This window comes from Miscanthus floridulus, chromosome 9, assembly GCF_019320115.1.
Source record: "Miscanthus floridulus cultivar M001 chromosome 9, ASM1932011v1, whole genome shotgun sequence".
In the NCBI taxonomy this organism is placed as follows: domain Eukaryota; kingdom Viridiplantae; phylum Streptophyta; class Magnoliopsida; order Poales; family Poaceae; genus Miscanthus; species Miscanthus floridulus.
In genome coordinates this window covers 87,951,879-87,973,953 of record NC_089588.1, presented here as the reverse complement: position 1 = coordinate 87,973,953, position 22,075 = coordinate 87,951,879, and the positions used below count along the sequence as shown (strand labels likewise).

At 45.6% G+C, this 22,075-nt stretch overlaps 1 protein-coding gene and 1 pseudogene across 1 annotated transcript; both read right to left on the bottom strand.

Moving 5' to 3' along the window:
* Positions 1 to 619: 619 nt before the first annotated feature.
* LOC136480241 (putative receptor-like protein kinase At3g47110) lies at positions 620 to 3,958 on the bottom strand (annotated as a pseudogene).
* A 9,262-nt stretch (positions 3,959 to 13,220) lies between these two features.
* On the bottom strand, positions 13,221 to 14,180 carry LOC136480240 (uncharacterized). The gene is made up of 2 exons (XM_066477844.1): positions 13,544 to 14,180; positions 13,221 to 13,306 (listed from the first exon to the last, which is right to left on the bottom strand). The coding sequence occupies exons 1-2, from the start codon at positions 14,178 to 14,180 to the stop codon at positions 13,221 to 13,223; spliced, it is 723 nt and encodes a 240-aa protein (XP_066333941.1).
* Between the last annotated feature and the right edge of the window lie 7,895 nt (positions 14,181 to 22,075).

The following is a 22,075-nucleotide window of genomic DNA, read 5'->3' as shown; positions in this document are numbered from 1 at the left end:
CCTGCTCATGTGGCAAAAGTCACTCGTCTAGTCTACGCGAATGATCGCTGTCAAGACAAGTGTACGACGAAGTCACCGGCCTAAACTCAAGTGTTCTTGCAGTACTGTTCGGCACAACCTTGAAAACCGGAGCAGACACCATACATGCAAGCTCTGTGTTTCTACTGCACTAGCACTATAATCAGCAGCAGACACCATACATGAGGATAAACAGATAAATCGGAAATATCGGAACTTAAAATTTATCGGGGGTCATAGATAAAGAGGATAAACAGGATATATCGGACCAAATTCAAATAAATTTAATTTGAATTTAAGAAAATTTAAACAAAATTTGTACGAAAAAGATAGATATTTCCTTATCGACACCTACGGATAAAGAGGATATATCGGAAATATCAGAAGATTTCGGTCAACATTAGAAACCATGACTGCAGCAGCTTCCTGCCCCCGCGGCAACACGCTTATAAGCTTGCACATGGCGACGCCTTACCGCCTTACGACACACGAGAAACCACGCAGAATCTCAGACAAGCACACCTCCTGCTGCTGATCATCATGTTGCCGTCAGTGGCAGGCGCGCGCGCAGCGGTCCGACTCCGACATCGAGCGGGACGCGCTAAAGACGTTCAGGGCTTGCGTGTCGAGCGGCCTGCGGCCGGGACTTCTCAGCGGGACGGGCACAAGCGTCCCTGATGAAGCGCAACTCGGCAGCCGCATCCTTCATGCTGAGCCTCTGGAACGGCACTCCGCGCGTGCAGCTGAGCCCCACCCTCACAGCAGAGACCAGGCAATCGTGTTCCAAGATATGCGCACCGCCGTCGTCGGAGCTACAGGACATTTGGCCATCATCAGACCCTTCCACCGGCAGCAGGGCCAGGTCGAGGACCTGATCGATCTTGTCTGGGACCGACGCGGCTACGAAGTCCAGCATGGTCAGCCCGTCCTTGAACGAGTCGTCCGTCGGTGATCTCCCAGTAAAGATCTCCAGCAGTGTGATCCCAAAGCTATAGACGTCGCCGTGCGTCGACACCTTCCCTGTGGTACCGTACTCTGCTCAACACACAAATTAATTAATAATGTAGGGTTCAGACATGTGAACATTGCTATGCTGGAGTATATAGAATAATACAGATACATGTATGTCAGTCTGGCACACTGGATGCTGGAGACTTGGAGTTACTAGCACCTGGCGGGACGTATCCAATCGTGCCTCTCAAGGCACCAGTGCTTGTGGTGCTGCAAGTGCCGTCGTGGCTCCCGGGCTCATGGAGCAGCTTTGCGAGACCGAAGTCAGCCACCACCGCCCTCATGTCCGCGCCGAGGAGAACGTTGCTGGGCTTGACATCACAGTGGATGATCGGTGGTACGGAGTTGTTGTGGAGGTAGTACAGCGCGTCGGCGATGTCCACGGCGATGTTGAGCCTCTGGATCACACTCAGGCTCTTCATGTTCACCCACCTATCTAGGCTGTAGTTCGGCATGAACTCGAACAACAGAGCTCTGAATTCGTTGCCGCTCGCGTCTACGCCCGCACAACAGGTGATTATCCTGATGAGGTTCCGGTGCCGGACGTTCCGCAGCGCCTCGCACTCCGACAGGAATGTCCTGGACGCGCCGACCTGACAGAGGTCGAGCACCTTCACCGCCACGGCGACGTTCTTGGGCGCCGAAGCACCCTTCAGTACCAGGGGCAGCGTGCCCAGGTACACGGACCCGCGAAGCCGTTGGTAGCTTTGGCCAATTCAGCATACGATATCCTCTGGTAGCTCATGCCGTCGAGGACATCATCCCGCGTTGCATCGTCGTCGGCTGTTTTTGCTTGTCCCGGCCTGCTTTTCTTGAACCAGAACATGCCGAGCAGTATGGCCATGGAAAGAAGAGCTACGCCTAGTACAGGCACCACCACTACCTGGAGAAGAAGCAGGCCACTAGTACGGTGGCGGCGCGTGTCCCTGGCTGTCAGACACCGGGGCAAGTCCAGCTCCGGGACGCCACCACAGATCCCGGCGGCGTTCCCTGCGATGTTGAACTCGGTAGCGTTGGCGAACACGCCGTGCAGCGGCACGCCGCCGTCGAGATGGTTGTATGACAAGTCTAGCTCGATCAGGGAGCTGAGCTTATCCAGTTCCTCTGGAATCGTTCCTGTCAGGTCGTTTCTGGACAGGTACAGCTCTTGCAGGCCGGACACGTCGCCGAGCTCAGGCGGGATGGTCCCGGACAACCTGTTGCTCGTCAGGTTGAGCCTCCTGAGACCCTTGAGCCTGCTCAGCGACGGCGGGATGCTTCCGTCGAACAAGTTACGATCCAGGTCAAGAAACTCTAGGCTCTCGCACTGGTCCAGCTCTTTTGGCAGCTGACCGGAGAATTGGTTCCCGGACAGTACTAACTGCGCAAGGTGGACGAGGCCGGAGACGTCAGAGGGCAGTGGGCCGTCCAGCTGGTTGTGAGACAGGTCCATCGCCGACGACAAGGACAGCAGGCTGAAGATTTCCCGTGGGATGCGGCCGGTGAGGGCGTTGCCGGAGAGGTTGAGCCAGGTCAGCTGCCTCAGGCTGCCTAGAGTGCGAGGAATGGATCCACTCAGCGTGTTGCCGCTCAGATCAAGCTTGAGCAGCTGGGTGAGGTCGCCAATGGAGGCAGGGATTGGCCCCGTCAACCTGTTCCCCTGCAACCGCAGCTCTGTCAGGTTCTTGATATTCCCAATCCCTTCCGGGATGGTGCCGTCGAGGAGATTGGATTCGAGCCCCAACGATTGCAGCCCGACGAGGTTGCCGATGCCCGGTGGGATGGACCCAGATATGCGGTTGTGCCCGAGGTAGAGTTCCTGGATCTCCCTCGGGAGGTCGCCAATGGAGCTTGGCAACGTGCCACTGAGCTTGTTCTTTTCAAGGTCCAGGACCTGCAGGCTGGTGCAGTTGGCAAGGTGGTCCAGGAACTCCCAGCCGCCTTGCTCGTCGCCGGCGGTCAGCTCGTTGCCCGACATGTACATCCACTGTGGGCAGAGCGTGCCGATCTCGGGGGGCACCTGCCCGGTGAAGCTGTTGTTGGCTAGGCTGAGCAGCGTCAGATTGGAGGCCTTGGCAAGCGCCGCCGGGATGGGACCCGTCAGATTGTTGCCGCCGAGGTACAGATACATAAGGCTGGGCATGCGCTCGCCGGCGTCGGGCGGGAGGTGGCCCTGGAACGAGTTGTCGGTGAGGGCAAGAACCTGGAGCGAGGACATGCTGAAGAAGCCGGGCGGGATCTCTCCGCGCAGGAGGTTCCCGTACGCGGTGAACTCCTCCAGCGACGGGAGGTCCGCGAGGCCGGCGGGCAGGCTGCCTTGCAGGCGGTTCTCGTCTAGCCTGAGGCCCCGGACCTTTGTCAGGCTGCCGAGCGACGGTGGGATCTCGCCGGACAGCGAGTTCCGGTGCAGGTACAGGTACGTGAGGTTGGGAAACGACGTCGCCCCGAGCCAGGCCGGGATGCCACCGGTGAGGCTGTTGTCATTGAGGTAGGCCACCCTGAGGCTGGTGCAGTTGCGGAGGCTGCCCGGAATCTCCCCGCTGATGCCGCCGTTGCCGCACAGGCCGAGGTGCCGCAGGCGCCGCAGCCTGCCGATGCTCGCTGGGATGGCCCCGGAGAACGCGTTCCTGTCGAGGACTAGGCGCTCGAGGTGCGTGAGGTTGCCGACGACCGGGGAGATCGTGCCGGTGAGCCCGAGGTCCGAGACGTTCAGCGACGTGACGCGCCCACCGTCCGTGACGCAGGTCACGCCACGCCACCGGCAGAAATGCGTTGTGCTGTTCCACGACCGGAGCGCGCCGCCGTCCGACACGCCGTCCCTGAACGCAAGCAGCGCGTCCCGCTCCATGTTGGACTCGGATCCCTGCGCGCCTGCCGCTGACCGGAACATGATCAGCAGCAGCAGATGCAGATGCAGCGCGTGCGCTCCAGTTCGTGGCGCCGCGGCCATGCTCGCTCGTCTCGGCTCAGCTGCACGTACATGCGCACAGGGACACTCTGCGTGGTTTTATCGCTGTGGTGATAAGGCCTTGGGTGTTGCCAGTCAATGCTGCTGCTAAATGATTAGTGGTAAGGCCTTGTTTATATCTAGGGTGTAAAGGTTTTAGGTGTCATATCGAGTGTTCTATTAAGGTGTCGTATGGGGTGTTTGATACTAATAAAAAAATAGAATCCGTCAGTAATCCACGAGACGAATTTATTAAGCCTAATTAATTCGTCATTAGTGCATGTGTTACTGTAGCACATCGTTGTCAAATTATGTTCTAATTAGGCTTAAAAGATTCGTCTCGTAAATTAGTCGTAAACTATGCAATTAGTAATTTTTAGTCTATATTTAATACTTCATGCATGTGTCCATGTCCAAATATTCGATTGGATAGAGAGTAAACTTTTAGAGGAGAAACTAAATAAGGCCTAAGTATGACGTAGAAAGAGAGAGCATGTCTGCTGTATCATCCCTGGTTTCAGAGTTGACACGAAACATTCCTTCCTGCAAGAACACTTCAATTTAGGCCGCTGACTTGCACCCTATTCGCTTATGCTGATGCTTATGCTGAAATATTGTGAGAGAAAACTACTGTTATATAGCTAAAAAGTAGTTCTGAATAAGCTCAAGCGAACAGGACGCATGTACACCTGTCTTGACAACGAAGCGTCTGATTAAGTTATGAATTCCGCCTCATTATATTACGCGCTTCGATTTAACTGTGACTTCTCTTGGCCAGTTGGCCCCATGACAGTTGGACTACAGGCAGAGTAAAAGTCAAACGGTGCTGAGTTTACCAAATCTATAGAAATTGAGAATTGTAGTTACAACATCAAATTAGCATCATGGGATATAATATGAACACTAAATCGAACACGTGACCATCGCCTCTAGCACGACTCCACTCCCATGCGCCCATGCCCACACGACCTCGCTCCCACCATGCCCGTGCCCCACCGGAGACGAAGAAGAAGATCGACGGTGGCAGCTAAAGTCCCGGCGGGGAGGCCGGGGGGGGGGGGGTAGGGGATCTGCTCTCGGTGGGCTTAAAAGGAGGTTTTGGGGCAGCAGCCGCGAGAAGGCAGTGGAGGTGGGCGAGATAGCAGCTAGCACGGGACGGAGGGGGCGCCGCATGCGGGGGCGGTGGGAGAAGGCGGTTGAGCGGGGCTAGTGGCGAAAGCGTCGCGGCAGAGGTCGTCAGCGACCCGCCTTGGTATTATGGGAGGGCAGGGTTGAGGGGCGGGGGCAGAGGCAAGAGGCGGGTGGCGCGGCACGGCGCGCGGTGGGAGGCGCCGGCCACCGATGGTAGGGGCTGGGCTGAGGAGGAGGATGGCGGAGGTTAGGGGAGGACGGGGTCGAGGGGCTAAGGTGGGAGGTTGGAGGCATGGCGAGGTGGCGGGAGCCGCCGGCCACCGGTGATGGGGCGAGGGCGAGGTCGAAGACGACGACGAGGTGAGGACGGGGACGCGAACGGCAGGGTCGCACGACCGGTCATGCCTTGTTGTCGTCCTAATATGAATTATATTATCATAATATACATCTTGTTGCTGTACATATTCATAGTTTTCGGTATAAACTATGTCAAACTTTGATGCTGTTTGGTTGGGTCATTTTGCCCCATTAAAAGTTCACACCGCCACCTGATTACGTAAATCGCGTTTGGCTGGTGTCGGGTGTAATCAAGTCACAGCGTGATCGGATACGGCGGTATGTAAAGTCGATCCCACCCACCAGTGAGGGTTTTATTTGATTCCGTTGCCACATGACTCATCTTTGCGAGGTCGTTTATGGAACCAAACAAATTGAGGAAACAACCGTTTCATTCCCTTTACAGCTGTGATTGATTCCCTTTACGTTTGCATTAATTATTTTTGAACCAAACAGCACCTTAGTATAGTTTGACTTAACAAACTCGAATCCTTTTATTTCAGAACATAGACAATATATCTTAGTTACCAACTCCTATATATGGTCATGAAAAAAATGAAGACTTTTGATTTTTAATCTAAATTATTCACTTATGCCACTACAAAAAATAAATTAACACTCTAATTTGTACACAAATTTAGGTTCCCAATATTTGCTATTACCCTCTCTAATACCCGACAAAATAATTTGGAGTGGTTTCTGAGGTGCTTGACCTAGCTAGTGTGGCAAATACAAGACATGTGGGCCCTTCATGTCATCAACGGTAGTGTAGCCATATCATCATTTATTGAATATTTGGGCTAATAAGTGATCTTAAATGAAAAATTCAACTGAAAACTTTTAGATCTCATCAAGCACTATAAGTTTAATATGGAGTGTGTTTCTACCTAAAGTCATTTCAAATATTCAGCATTTCAATTTTAAAATATAAAATAAAAAATGAATATATAGGCTTTTAAATGATCTCAAATTAAAAAAAATTATCGACTGAAATTTGTATGTCGCGTTGCAAGCTACAACATTGGTGTAAACAGTGTCAAGATTTGATGTTGTTTGAAGAATGGAAAATGTTGAATTTCAAAATATAAGAACTTTAATTACTTGGGTCTATAAACAATGTCAAATAAAACTATAATGCTTCGTCACGGGCGTCCGCCCCCATCCGGACGCCGAACGACTGAAAGGTCCTAATATGGCTAGAGGGGGTGAATAGCCTATTAAAAATCTACAAGATCACTAGAGCAATTTGATTAGTATGACAAATAACGAAATGCAAACTTGCTCTAGCTCTACAAGGGTTGCAAGCCACCTATCCAACAATTCTAATTACTATAATCACTAGGCACACAATTTGATAAGTCACTGCTCACTAAGAGCTCTCACACTTGCTACACTAAAGAGCTCCAGTAGATAAACTTAAGCTACAAAGCAAGCTCTCAATTCTAGCTACACTAAAGAGCTTGCTACAACTAGTTTGTGGGAATATAAATAAGTGAGTAGGGTGATTATACCGCCGCACAGAGGAGTGAATCAATCACAAGATGAATACCAATTCAATCACCAGGAGAATACCAAGGGGCAAGAGACAATCAATTTTTCTCTTGAGATTCACGTGCTTGCTGGCACGCTAGTTCCGTTGTGTCGACCAACACTTGGTGGTTCGGCGGCTAATAGGTATCACACACCTAGCCCACCACAAGAGGCGCAGCAAGATCCTACCCACAAGTGAGGTAACTCAATGACATGAGCAATTAACTAGAGCTACCTTGAGGCTCTTCGTGGGGGAAGGTGCAAGATCCCTCAAAATCACCGGAGTCGCCCACGAATAATCACCAACACATGCTAAAGCTCCTCCGCTGCTCCAAACCGTCTAGGTGACAGCAACCACCAAGAGAAACAAGAAATCCGTAGCTACAACGATCCTCAAGTGCCACTAGATGCAATCACTCAAACAAATACATTTGGAATCACTCCCAATCTCATTATGATGATGAATCAATGATGGAGATGAGTGGGAGGTGTTTTCTTAGGCTCACAAGAATGTCAAGTATATCAAAGTACCGAGAGAGAGAAAGAGCCCCAAGCCAGCCAAATACTATTTATAGACGTCACCTCGAAATAGAGCCGTTGCTCTACTCGTGGGCTGACCGGACACACACCAGCGTCTGGTCGGCCAGCGTCCGGTCACCCTTGGCAGTCCATGTGTCCTCTTTCAAACCTCGCCCGTTCATCTCCAACAGTCAAGTCACAGTCATGCGAAACGTTAAGTCATGACCAGACTCACTGCATGACCGACCGAACTCTGAGCCACGCAGCGCTAGGTCGAGTATAGAGAGGTTCTAGAGTCGTTAAACTTTGACTGGACGCGTCAATTCATAGACGACCGGACACGCCGGTGAGTCTGGTCGCTACAGCTCAATTACGCGCGATGACCGGACGCACGCCCAGCGTCAGGTCGCAGCGTCTAGCCATGCTTCTGCGCTCTCGGCCAGTCACTGCTTCTCTGGCTATAATTGACTGAACGCACCGGGGTGAGTCCGGTCACCCCGCGGCCAGCGTCCGGTCAAGGACTTTCTGCTCATTTTCTTTTTCTAATTCCTCAACCGCTTCGCCCTTGCTTCCAACTTGCTAACCACAAATTATAGAACTTGTGTCCACTGCTAGGATTTTCCAAAGCATTTTACATGGGTTAGAAGTTAGTACACTAGGTCCCTAAATGCAATGCATTAATCATGTCACCTAGTGGCACTTGATAAACCATTTAGCTAAAGATCTCCCCTCTTTATAGTACGGCTATCGATCCTAAGTCACTCACACCCTCTATGGTGTCTTGAGTGCAAAACAAAAACCTATCATATACCTTTGCCTTGATCGTCTCAGTTTTTGTTTTTCTCTTTCTTCTTTTCCAAATGTGAAGCACTTGATCCATCTTTTTGTGACCATCACTTTCACCATGACCATCATCTAGCTCCATCACTTGGATTGGACCACCTTTTCTAATTCACACACTTAGATCAAAGGTTAGTCCTAGGTTTCATCAATTATCTAAAACCAAACTAGGGCTTTCAATCTCCCCTTTTTGGTAATTGATGACAACCCATTTATAAAGATATTCAATAAATTCTTTTTAGATTCATATCGCTTGTCCAAGCATATTATCATGTGTAAAGATTATGGACAAGTTTCATCAACTAAAATTGGTAGTATTAGCTCCCTCTACATATGTGCTAAGAGTTTGGATTTTAGAGTTTGCACATATACATGGATAGAAAGTTCGGGAGAGTAATAGCTACCAAATGATGCTAAGGTGTAAAGGATGGATCTTTGAAGTGTGATACCAATCGAAGTTGCCATTTGAACACCATCCTTAGCACCATGATTTTCTAGATACCACTTGAAGAACAACAAAGAACTAGATACCTCATGAGATCAAAATTATAAGCAAGGTTCTAGTACTACTTGTAAGAACAATTCAAGTGTCTAGCTTTCCTATGCATGCTAGTTTTTCATTTCATCAAACATTTTCTATGATCTAGCATACACCACACAAGCATGGATATGGAATTTTGAACTTATGCCATGCAAGCAAACACATATAATGCACATACAAATGCAACATACAAGTTTATGAGCTTGCTCCCCCTACTTGTGTGCTTCAAGTCTTAATTGATCCTCTTCCTTTCACCTATCTTACTATCTTTGGTTTCTCTAATTGATCCCCTTCCTTTCTCCTATCTTACAATCTTTGGTTTCTCTCCTCCTTTTTCTTATCTTTGGGAATTACTTCTCCCCCTTTGTCATCAATGACCACAAAAAGGTGAGCTTATATTTTAGATAAGTTGTGTGAGACCATGATAAGTGAGGACCATCTTCCAATATGGTTCAATCTAGATCACTTGCAAAAGATATTTCACTCGGTTTGAACCACGGTCAAGCTTCTTCACACCTCCAAATAAGGGGTATCATGCACCATATTGAGTTAAACACTTATAGCTCATTTTCTAGATCAAACATTAGGTTCACAATCCCACAAACATACAAGCAATAGTGGTACCATACAATCATCAAATTCATTTGATTTTCATGAATGAGCCTATTTAATTGTGAAGAGTCACTAGATGCACTAAACAAGTCCTTCAATTGATGAATGCCATGTCAATCAACTTTACCTTGCTTTGCTCGAAGGAGAGGCATGTCATATAATGGGGGTGCGTCAACACATATTTGAGGAGTCAAGTATGTTCAATTTATTGCTTAGCTTGCAAAACCTCTTCTCATCAAGTGGCTTGGTGAAGATATCGGTAAGTTGATCATCGGTGCCCACACTCTCAATGCAAATATTCCCTTTTTGTTGGTGATCTCTTATAAAATGATGGCGGACATCAATGTGCTTTGTTCTTACATGTCGAACCAGATTGTTGGTAAGCTTGATTGCACTCTCATTGTCACATAGCAATGTCACTTGCTTGAACTTGATTTCAAAATCACTCAAAGTAGCCTTCATCTAAAGTAATTGTGCACAACAACTACCGGCCGAAATGTATTCCGCTTCGGCGGTTAAAAGTGCTACACTATTTTACTTCTTTGATGACCAAGACACAAGTGATCTTCCCAATAGTTGACATGTGCCTGATGTGCTCTTTCTCTCAACTTTGCATCCCGCATAATCGGAGTTCGAATATCCAATCAGCTCAAATCTTGCTCCTTTGGTATACCACAATCTAACATTTTGTGTATGCTTCAAGGACCTCAATATTCTCTTTGTTGCCTTCAAATGACTTTCTCTTGATGAGGCTTAAAATCTTATACATATGCATATACTAAACATCACATCCGGCCTTGATGCGATCATATAGAGTAGGCTTCCAATCATAGACCGATACATCGTTTGATCCACCATGTTGCCACTAGCATCACTATCCAAGCTTCCATTTGTCCCCATTGGTGTACTAATAGCTTTGCTTTCATCCATGCCAAACTTCTTGAGCATGACTTTGATGTACTTGCCTTGACTCACAAATGTGTCATTCTTTATTTGCTTGATTTGAAGACCAAGAAAGTAACTAAGCTCTCCAATCATGGACATCTCAAATTCACTTGCTATCATCTTTCTAAACTCACAAAAATCTTGATTGGTTGATCCAAATATGATATTATTAACATAGATTTGCAACACAAACAAGTCATTTCCTAGCTTCTTGATGAAAAGAGTGGTGTCAACCTTTCCCATCTTAAATCCCTTAGAGAGTAGGAAATCCCTCAATCTTTCATACCATACTCTTGGTGCTTGCTTCAAGCCATATAAAGCCTTTCTCAACTTGTAAACATGGTTGGGCTTCTTAAACCAGGATGTTGCTCAACATACATAAGCTCATTGATGTACCTATTGAGAAATGCACTCTTCACATCCATTTGGTACAACTTGATGTTGTGGGCACAAGCATAGGCTAATAAGATCCTAGTTGCTTCCAATCTTGCAACCGGGGTATATATCTCTCCAAAGTCAAGACCTTCAACTTGAGTGTAACGTTGAGCCACTAATCTTGCTTTGTTCCTTACAACTATCCCATCTTGATCTTGCTTGTTCCAAAAGGCCCATTTTGTTCCAATCACATTATGATCCTTAGGCCTCTCAACTAACTCCAATACTTGATTTGTTGTGAAGTTGTTAAGCTCTTCATGCATAACATTTACCAATCAACATCCTTCAAAGCTTCATCTATCTTCTTTAATTCAATGGATGAGACAAATGAGAAGTGTTCATAAAATGATGCCAATCTTGATCCTGTTTGCACACCTCTAGAGATATCACCAATTATAGAGTCCAATGGATGATCTCTTGCAACATTGGTTGGTTGGAGCACTTGCACTTGATTGCTTGCATTTGATTTATCACTTGGTTGAGATGATGAACTAGCTACTTATTGTTGATCTTGCACTTTGTCATCACTAGCACTTGCTTGATTTTGATCATGAGAACCACTAGCTTGCATATTTGAGTTAGAAAGCACTTGATTCTTGTCATCTTCAACATCAATCACCTCTCTAGGCCTTATATCACCAATGTCCATATTCTTCATTGCATTTACCAATTGAGTGTCTCTTACATCATCTAGATTCTCATCTTCCTCTTGTGAACTATTTATTTAATCAAATTCCACATCATGAACCTCCTCAAGAGTATCAATAGCCAAATTCCAAACTCTATAAGCCTTGCTAGTAGTTGAGTAACCAAGCAAAAAACCTTCATCACATTTCTTCTCAAACTTGCTCAATCTTATGCTTTTATTCAATATATACCATGTGCAACCAAAAACCTAAAAGTATGCAATATTGGGCTTTCTTCCATTCAAGAGCTCATAAGGCATCTTCTCCATCATAGGGTGACAATAGAGTCGGTTGCTATAGTAGCAAGCCATGTTGATTGCTTCGGCCCAAAATGAACGACTCACATTGTACTCACTCAACATTGATCTTGCCATGTCTATCAAGGTTCTATTCTTCCTCTCAACTAGGCCATTTGATTGTGGAGTGTACTTGGCCAAGAATTGATGCCTAACCCCAAACTCATCACACAAATCATCAACTCTTGTATTCTTAAATTCACTTCCATTGTCACTTCTTACTTTCTTGATGGTTGTTTCAAACTCATTACGGATTCTCTTGATGAAAGTTTTGAAGGTTGCAAACACATCACTTTTGTCAACAAGAAAGAACACCGATGTATATCTAGTGAAATTATCCATAATCACAAATCCATATTTGTTTTGACTAATGCTAGTGTAAGTGGTTGGTCCAAATAAATCCATGTGCAATAACTCAAATACCTTAGATGTACTCATTATGCTCTTCTTAGGGTGTGTGTTGCCAACTTGCTTTCTGGCTTGACATGCACTACAAAGCTTATCCTTCTCAAATGTGACATCTTTTAGGCCTCTGACTAGATCATGCTTAATCATCTTGTTTAATTATTTCATTCCAACATGACCAAGCCTTCTATGCCTCCCCCAACCCATGCTAGACTTAGTGAGCAAACATGTTGATAATTTAGCTTCTCTAGCATTGAAATCAACCAAGTATAGATTCTCATGTCTAAAACCTTTGAATATCAAGTTAGAGCCATCTACACTTATGATCTCTACACCATCAATTCCAAATATGCACTTGAAACCAAGATCACACAATTGAGCTACCGATAATAGGTTGAAGTTCAAGCTCTCTACTAGTAGCACATTGAAAATGCTCAAGTCATTAGATATTGCAATCTTACCAAGCCCTTTGACCTTGCCTTTGCCATTGTCATCAAATGTGATACTATCAATCCCATTGCTATCATTCTGATTGATTGAATTGAACATTCTTGAATCACCGGTCATATGTTGTGTGCACCCACTATCAAGCACCCAATGCCTTCCTCCAGCTTTGTAATTGACCTACAAAAGAAGATCAATTCTTTTTAGGTACCCAAACTTGCTTGGGTCCTTGAAGGTTAGTTACCAAGGTCTTTGGTATCCAAATGACCTTCTTCTTTGGGCCCATAATTGGTGTACCAATGAACTTAGTCTTCACACCATTGGCACCCTTAACAAGCATGTAACAAGAATCAAATCTAATTGAGGATACATTAAGTTGCTTATTCTTGTTAGTCCTACAATATTGCTTTATATACCTAACTTGCTTGCATCTATTGCAAAACCGACCATTATCCTTTACAAAACTAGCTCTAGGAGTGACAAAGGCCACTTTACCTTTCTTAGGGGTATAGCCTAATCCCTCCTTGTTGAGAGAGAACCTTTGGCTACCCAAACATGTGGGCATCTCTACCATAGGCATTGCCTAAGGCACGAGTGAGCTCATTCACCTCCTTCTTGAGGGTCTCATTTTCTATCATTAGTGAGGCATCACAAGTGAAACCATCACTCAAAGGTGAAGTAGTAGTGGTGGTGCTACAAGAAGGGTTAGTGGGAGCAACAACAATGGATTTATAAAAAGATTCATCAATAATATCACATGTTAGTCCCACATCACATGTCACAATCACATGATCCTTCTTGGCTCCCTCCTTCTTAACATGCTCGAGAAGAGAGGAGTGAGCTCTTTCAAGCTTAGTGTGAGCATTGCCAAGCTCCTCATGGTCTTCCCTTAGACTCTCATGAGAAGTATTTAGCTCATCAAAGGATCGCTTGAGAGCTTTGAGCTCTTTCCGCAATTCTTTGCACTCCTTTCTCTTCATCTCAAGACATGTGTGGGCATTCTCCAACATGTCCATGAGAGCCTCCTTGGAGTCCTCCTCATCATTATCATCATCATCACTCCTACAATCATCACTTTCACAAGCATCATCATCACTATCATCATATTTTACCTTGGTGGGATTTGCCATGAGGCAAGTTGATGAAGTATCGAAGATGAAAGGCTTGTTGTTGATGGCTATGCTTGCAAGTACTTTCTTCTTGGATTTCTTGTCATGATCACTTGAGTCATCATCCTTCAAAGAAGCATCACTATCCCACGTCACCACAGCTACCACCCTTCTTCTTTTGGAAGTCATCTTTTTCTCCTTCTCCTTCTTTTGCTTCTTCTTCTTATCCTCATCATTGTCACTATTGTAGGGACAATCCACCGCAATATGGTTCAGGTTCTTGCAATTGTAGCATCTTCTTACATATTCTTTGCTTTTGTTGCTGTCTCTTCTCTTTCTTGCACCATAGCCCTTCTTCTTCATGAATTTTCCAAACTTGCGCATAAAGAGAGCCATGGCCTCATCATCAATGTCATTAGCATCTTCATCATCACTTGATTCTTGCTTCTTTGACTTGCCCTTGTTCTTGGATAATGAGCTAGCCTTGAATGCTACACTCTTCTTTTTCTTGTCTTCATCTTCCTTCTTCTCATCCTTGTCACCCTCTCCCTTTCCACATGATATGTCTCTTGTGTCATGACATCACCTAGTACTTGGTTGGGGGTGAGTTACTTCAATCCTCCACTAATGATGATCAATCTTAATGTCTCAAATCTAGGAGGTAAGCACATTAAGAACCGATGAGAGACATCATCATCATTGATCTTCTCTCCCAAAGCCTTCAAGTCATTTACAATTACTTGCAATCTATAGAACATCTCCAGAATGCTCTCATCATCCTTCATCTTGAAGCTTGTCAACTTGTCCTTGAGGATGTATAGCTTGGCACTTTTCACCATTGGTGTGCCCTCATAGGTCTCCTCTAATCTCTTTCACACTTCACTAGCTTTCTCACAATCCTTTATTTGCTCAAACACCTTGAAATAAATAGCATTGGAGATAGTGTTGAGAGCCATTGTATTGCATTGCTTGTTGGCCTTGTTGTTGTTGGTGAGATTGTCCGGATCAAGAATCACATAGTCACTCTCGGTCATATCCCACACTTGGTCATTGATTGAACCAAGATACATCTTCATCTTTCTCTTCCAATAATCATAGCATGTGCCATCAAAGAACGGTGGTTTGTCCCCCACATGGTTGAACACAATTTGAGCCATAATTTGACACCAAGGTTGTTAAGCCTTCAATCAAATGGTGACCACGGCTCCAATACCACTTGAAAGGTCCTAATATGGCTAGAGGGGGGGGGGTGAATAGCCTATTTAAAAATCTACAAGATCACTAGAGCAATTTTATTAGTATGACAAATAGCAAAATGCAAACTTGCTCTAACTCTACAAGGGTTGCAAGCCACCTATCCAACAATTCTAGTTACTATAATCACTAGGCACACAATTTGATAAGTCACTACTCACTAAGAGCTCTCACACTTGCTACACTAAAAGCTCCACTAGATAAACTTAAGCTACAAAGCAAGCTCTTAATTCTAGCTACACTAAAGAGCTTGCTACAACTAGTTTGCGGGAATGTAAATGAGTGAGTAGAGTGATTATACCACCACGTAGAGGAGTGAACCAATCATAAGATGAATACCAATTCAATCACCGGGAGAATACCAAGGGGCAAGAGACAATTAATTTTTCTCCCGAGGTTCACGAGCTTGCCGGCACGCTAGTCCCCATTGTGTCGACTAACACTTGGCGGTTCGGCGGCTAATAGGTGTCACACACCTAGCCCACCATAAGAGGCACCACAAGATCCTACCCACAAGTGAGGTAACTCAATGACACGAGTAATTTACTAGAGCTACCTTGAGGCTCTTCGCCGGGGAAGGTGCAAGACCCCTCACAATCACCAGAGCTGGCCATGAACAATCACCAACACATGCCGAAGCTCCTCCACTACTCCAAACCATCTAGGTGGTGGCAACCACCAAGAGAAACAATAAATCTACAGCTACAACGATCCCGAAGTGCCATTAGATGCAATCACTCAAACAAATGCACTTGGAATCACTCCCAATCTCACTATGATGATGAATCAATGATTGAGATGAGTGGGAGGTGTTTTCTTAGGCTCACAAGGATGTGAAGTATGTCAAAGTGCCGAGAGAGAGAGCCCCAAGCTGGCCAGATACTATTTATAGACATCCCCTTGAAATAGAGCCATTGCTCTACTCACGGGCTGACAGGACGCACTGACCGGATGCACCCCAGCGTCCGGTCACCCAGCATCCAGTCACCCTTGGCCGTCCATGTGTCCTCTTTCAAACCTCACCCATTCATCTCCAATGGTCAAGTCACAGTCGCACGGAACATTAAGTTATGACCGAACTCACTGCATGATTGATCGACTGTGAGCCATGCAGCGTCAGGTCAAGAATAGAGAGGTTCCAAAGCCATTAAACTTTGACCGGACACGTCAGATCATAGATGACTGGACACACTGGTGAGTCTGGTCGCTACAGCTCAACTACACGCAATGACCAGACGCACGCCTAGCGTCAGGTCGCAGCATTCAGTCACACTTCCCCGCTCTTGGCCAGTCACTGCTTCCCTAGATATAAATGTCCGAACGCGCCGAGGTGAGTATGGTCACCCTGCGGCCAGCGTCTGGTCAAGGACTTTCCGCTCCTTTTCTTTAAGTCCTCAACCGCTTCGCCATTGCTTCCAACTTGCTAACCACAAATTGTAGAACTTGTGTCCACGTGTGCTAGGATTTTCCAAAGCATTTTACAAGGGTTAGAAGTTAGCACACTAGGTCCCTAAATGCAATGCATGAATCATATCACCTAGTGGCACTTGATATACCGTTTAGCCAAAGATCTCCCCTCTTTATAGTACGGCTATCGATCCTAAGTCACTCACACCCTCTATGGTGTCTTGAGTGCAAAATAAAAACCTATCATATACCTTTGCCTTGATCATCTCGGTTTTTGTTTTTCTCTTTCTTCTTTTCCAAATGTGAAGCACTTGATCCATCTTTTTGTGACCATCACTTTTACCATGACCATCATCTAGCTCCATCACTTGGATTGGACCACCTTTTCTAATTCACACACTTAGATCAAAGGTTAGTCCTAGGTTTCATCAATTATCCAAAACCAAACTAGGGCTTTCTATCTCCCCTTTTTGGTAATTGATGACAACCCATTTATAAAGATATTCAATAAATTCTTTTTAGATTCGTGTTGCTTGTCCAAGCATATTATCAATAAATCCTAGGTTTCATCAATTATCCAAAACTAAACTAGGGCTTTCAGTGACTCACTCTGTTGATCACCATGGCCATCCACTCCTACACTCATCCCATTCCCCCATCTCACCCCGCACGACTCCTCCAAAAAAAATTCCTGCTCGGTCCACTCCGCTGGCCGCCGCAGCCATCCCCGCGCGCGCCTAGCTGCCTCACTCCGCCACCATGCACCCCCATCCTATGCTCGGCCGCTCACTCCGCCATCCCCCATGTGCCCACCCATCCTACGCCATGCAGCGCCCCCTCACCCACTCCGCCTCTTCATGGCCATCCTCTCCATCTTCCGCCGGCCATCAACTCGGACTCCACGCGCCATACTATGCCTCTGCACAGCCAGCCACCACTGTGCGCCCAATCCGCACTCAACCGTCGTGGCCACGGTGTGCACCGCCACCACCACCCCCGGTGCCAATGGGAGAAGGTAGTTGCTAGCCGAGACATCGTCTCCCGCGGTCGGCCAAAGACACCGTGGCAGGGAGGACCCATATGATGCAAATGCATGTTCAAGTGTTTTCGACGTTTCAGAAGTATGTTGCAATTATTTCATCTTGATGTTGCAAAAGTAGATCGGGGGATATTGCACATGTTGCATATGTATGTTACAAGCATTTGTTCAAAATATTTCACCTGTTTCTAGATGTATGTTGCAATTGTTCTTATCTGGATGTGTCATATGCTTCACACAAATGTTGCAATAATATGTTTCCAATGTTTTAGCTTTCGGTCTTATGTTTACAGCAAGTTGTTCCATGTTGCAAGTTGCAAGTGTTTTATTCGAGCGTTTTATTGCACATGTTGCATATGTTGCAAGTGTTTGAGAGGCATGTTATAAGCATTTGTTCAAAATGTTTCACCTGTTTCTAGATCTATGTTGCAATCATTCTGATCTGGATGTTTCATATGCTTCACATTAATTTTGCAGTAATATGTTCCAAATGTTTCAGCTATTTCAGTATTATGTTGCAGCAGGTTGTTCCATGTTGCAAGTTGCAAGTGTTTTATTCGAACGTTTTATGTTGTTCGGTCGGGGACGAGCCGGGGGCCGGTGGACGGGGACGCGCGGCTCGCTTAAGGGCTAGCGGACGGGGACGCTAGGGGCGGCGGATGGGGGTGCTGCAGTCAGGGGGTGCTGGGGCATGCTCGTCGCGCGCGTGGGGTGGTGCGAAGGCGGACATAGCGGGCTGCACGGCGAGCTAGGGGTGCGTGGCACGCCGAAGGGCTAACGGACTGGGGCCGATGGACGGAGGTGCTGTGTTCGTGGGGGCGCACTGGGGGCGTGCTCGTCTATGTGTGGGGCGAAGGCGGATGCAGGTGGGCTGAGCGGGCATCCGGACGCGCGCTGCGCGCCGGACATCCGGGTGCTAGATATTCCCCAAATAAAACATTACCAGCTACAAATTGTAATTTGTGTTGAGCACTAGAATTTTTGGTATAAACTATGTCAACATCTGAGGTTGTTAAAAAACTCAAAAAATTGAATTTAAAAGATCTGACAATAGAAAATAAATGTTTAGGCCTCTAAACAATTTCAAATAAAAAGTTGCCAACTAAAAAGTAGTAGTTCACGTTGAAAACCACAATTTTTGTGTAAACAATACCAACATGCGAGTTGGTTTGAAAAATTGAACACAACTTGAGTTTCGATCTAATCTAATAACTTAAAACGATTAAGATCACGTCGATCTCTGTAGTTTAGGCTGGTGAATTCCTTCGTACACCTGTCCTTTTTTTTTGAAATTGGATGACTTCATATTACTCATGAGCTGAAGATTCTTCAGTAACAATTACATGAATGTGCGCCGGAAGTGAATCGATGATTGTCTCACCTCCTTCGTCACAATTACACCCCCAACAGCTGCCAATTCATGGGCAACTCTATTACATTCTCTAGGAATTGAGACACAACGAAACCAGCTAAAATTCATAGTCACCAGGAAGCGCAGTTCCTCCACTAGACCACCCACCAACGAGTTTGAGAAGTCCTCAGATTGCAGTGCTTGTTTCACCATCAAAGCATCAGTTTCCAAGATAAGGTTGGAAATTCCTTGATCAATTGCCGCTTGGTGTGATTAGGGACTGCGTCGGGGATATGGTGACTGCAGGAAGAGGGAGAGTGCAGTATCTTTACAATGCACTAGAAGCTGAAATTATAGCATTCGTACACCTGTCTTGACAGCTAAGCGTTCGACCCATAGTTGTTTGGTCACATTTCGCGCATAGATTAAGGCCCTGTTTGGATGACAAAAACGTTTCGGATTCTCAGAAACGGTTCCGAACACGTTCCTAGCCTGGAGAATCGGAACCGTTTCGTTTCGCTTTCCTTCGTAAAAAGTTGGAATGGCCGATGCCTGGTTTCGCACCGATTCCATCTGCCTTCTAATGCCCACCGTACATGCTTTCATTAGAATTACAACAACTGCCACCACCGCCTCCCTTATCTATTCGACGGAGTTCCCAATCCACCGATACTCTCCGACTCCGAGCGATGGAGACCATGCCCTAGGAGCCTGACGCCGCCGCGACACCAGAGTGCTGACTCCTCTGCGCCTCCCTCCCCCGACACCGCCATGACACGAGGAGGCACCGATTGTGAGGGCCATAATGCAATCTAGAGTGTAGCTCTGTTTGGATGTATTGTAATCATGGAAGCATGACAAAAATGTATTTTGTTGAAGGTTGTACTAGACAAAACAATTTATTTTGCTCATGGTTGTAAATGATTTATTTCGCCCTGTAGTAACTCAAGAAAACCTCGTCATATATGAAGGGCAATTTGGTCTATTCCACCACATTCATCTCTATTCAGAATCTAAATCTAGACAATTAGCCAAATGGTTCCAGAAAGTGATTCTGTTTCTCGAAGAAACGTTTTTTAGAGAATCTAAATCTGAAACGTCTCTCCTAAAATCTGGATCCCTACCGGAAGGGGCCTAAACTGTGCACCGGTAGAGCCTCATCGATTCGATACTGGGCGTCAGGCCCCCTTGGTCTGAAAAGTTTCTGAACACCATGTTTTGCCGGATGCTGATCTAGCTTTTGCCGGATGCTGATCTAGCTAGAGGAGTGCTAGGCACCCGTAGCTCAAACGGTAGAAGAAAGCAGCTAGTGTCTTTGTATATTCTCATTTATGATTTAACTTCCCATCTTATTACTAGGCATGAAAGTTGTAGTATGTAGCATGTGGCTGTTTGATAGAGCTTCAGCTGTGGCAAAACAGCCGTAGCTATGATTTCTGTGATGGGGCAGATTTGTTGCCGGAACTAAAGCTATTTTAAAAAAACGTTGGGTAAAACAATTTCGTCTGACTTTAGTGTCCTTCTATTTTTCTTCTTTCTTCTTTTCTTTCTATTCTCTATCTACCTTATCCAACATCTCCCCACCTCGTGGGAACTTCGGCATCTCCTCCACGCATGCGACCATTATTTATCGTCTCTTTTCCCTGTGATGACCGGCAATCGGCGACTCCGTCGATGGATTCGGCGTCTCTCCTTCCCTTCCAGGAATTGGCAACTCTGCCCCTGCACCCCCAACCCCAACGCCCCCGCTCCAGTAGTTGGCCCCTGCGTCCGGCGGACTCGAACGCCACCGCTCCGGCCTGCCCGGCGTGCCCGAGATTCCAGTCCGTACCGGCGCCTCCGCTCCCACTTCGGCGCGTTCGCCCTGCCCACCCCGCTCCAGTCTGCCACTACGGTGAGTTTCTCGTCACATTGGCCTGTTCGCGTGAACTTATCAGCCGGCTTATCAACTAGAATCTACAGTATTTTTCTCTTACAACAAAATAACTTCAACTGGCTTATCAGTCGGCTTTAATTCTGATTCACCTCCGTCACTGAAATTGTCAGTGACTTCTGCTACATGACTATGTCCATTGTTTGACTTTCAGCACATGACTTTTGTCCACTTGTCTGATTAGTTAGATGTTGTTTCCAGTTCTTGCTGGTGACTTCACATACCAGCCCATTCAAACATACTCTTCATCTTTGCTCTTGCTGACTTTGCTCTATCCGTACCAAAATAATTCGCAGTATCGCACCGACACTGATGTTTGCGCTGACTTTTCTTCTGCAAGGATTATCAAGGTTGCCAGGGCAATTTTCCTAGCCTACATCATCATAATTAGGTAATCTTAATTACTAATGAGACCATTGTTAATTCTTATGAAACGCACTAAAAGAAAAAGAGAGATAGCAATCTCACAAATGGCCTATAACACATAGCCATCAATTCTGCAGAGACCCTGATGAGTTGACAACAACAGCCATTAGATTTTTTTTTTGAAAAAATAACCATCTTTACCATTATGAAATAGCCATCAATATATGAAGTGAAACATTGACTTTAATCTAAATTCTTCACCTATGCCACTATGAAAATAACCTTAAGTAAACCTCTAGTTTGCAAACCAATTATCTTGCTTCCCATTATGTACTATTACAACTTCTCATTATTCACTAATAATAAAAACAATGTTTCACGACGCCCTCCGCCCATAAATTTATGAGTCAAGTCCATCACCCCCCTGAACTTACTACTTTTTCCAAACCCCCCACTCCTCACATGTCGACGATTTTATTAGTCGTGTCATCATTTATAGAATATTTGGGGTCCTAATATTCTGCAATGAAAAAATAAATAGAAAAGTTTTAGTCCTTGTTTAGAACTACAAATATGGTATAGAGCACGTCTCCATTGGAAGTCGTTCCATCCAAGAATTTTAAAAGTTGTCTCAAAATATGGGAGCATAAAACAAATATTTTCCCTTGTAAACAATCTCAAATAAAAACATTGTTAACTATAAAGTTATAGGTTGCGTTGACAGCTAAACCATCAGAGTTCATTTGAAAAAAATTAAAAAATTGAATTCCATGATATATAACTTTTAATGAACATTGGGCCTACAAACGATCTCAAATAAAAAGGTTATGAACTACAAAGTTGTAAGTTGGATTGGTAGATACAAATTTAGTATAAACCATGTTAGCATCCAATGTAAAAAAATCAATTTCAAAATGTGAGATCTTATAATGAATATTTGG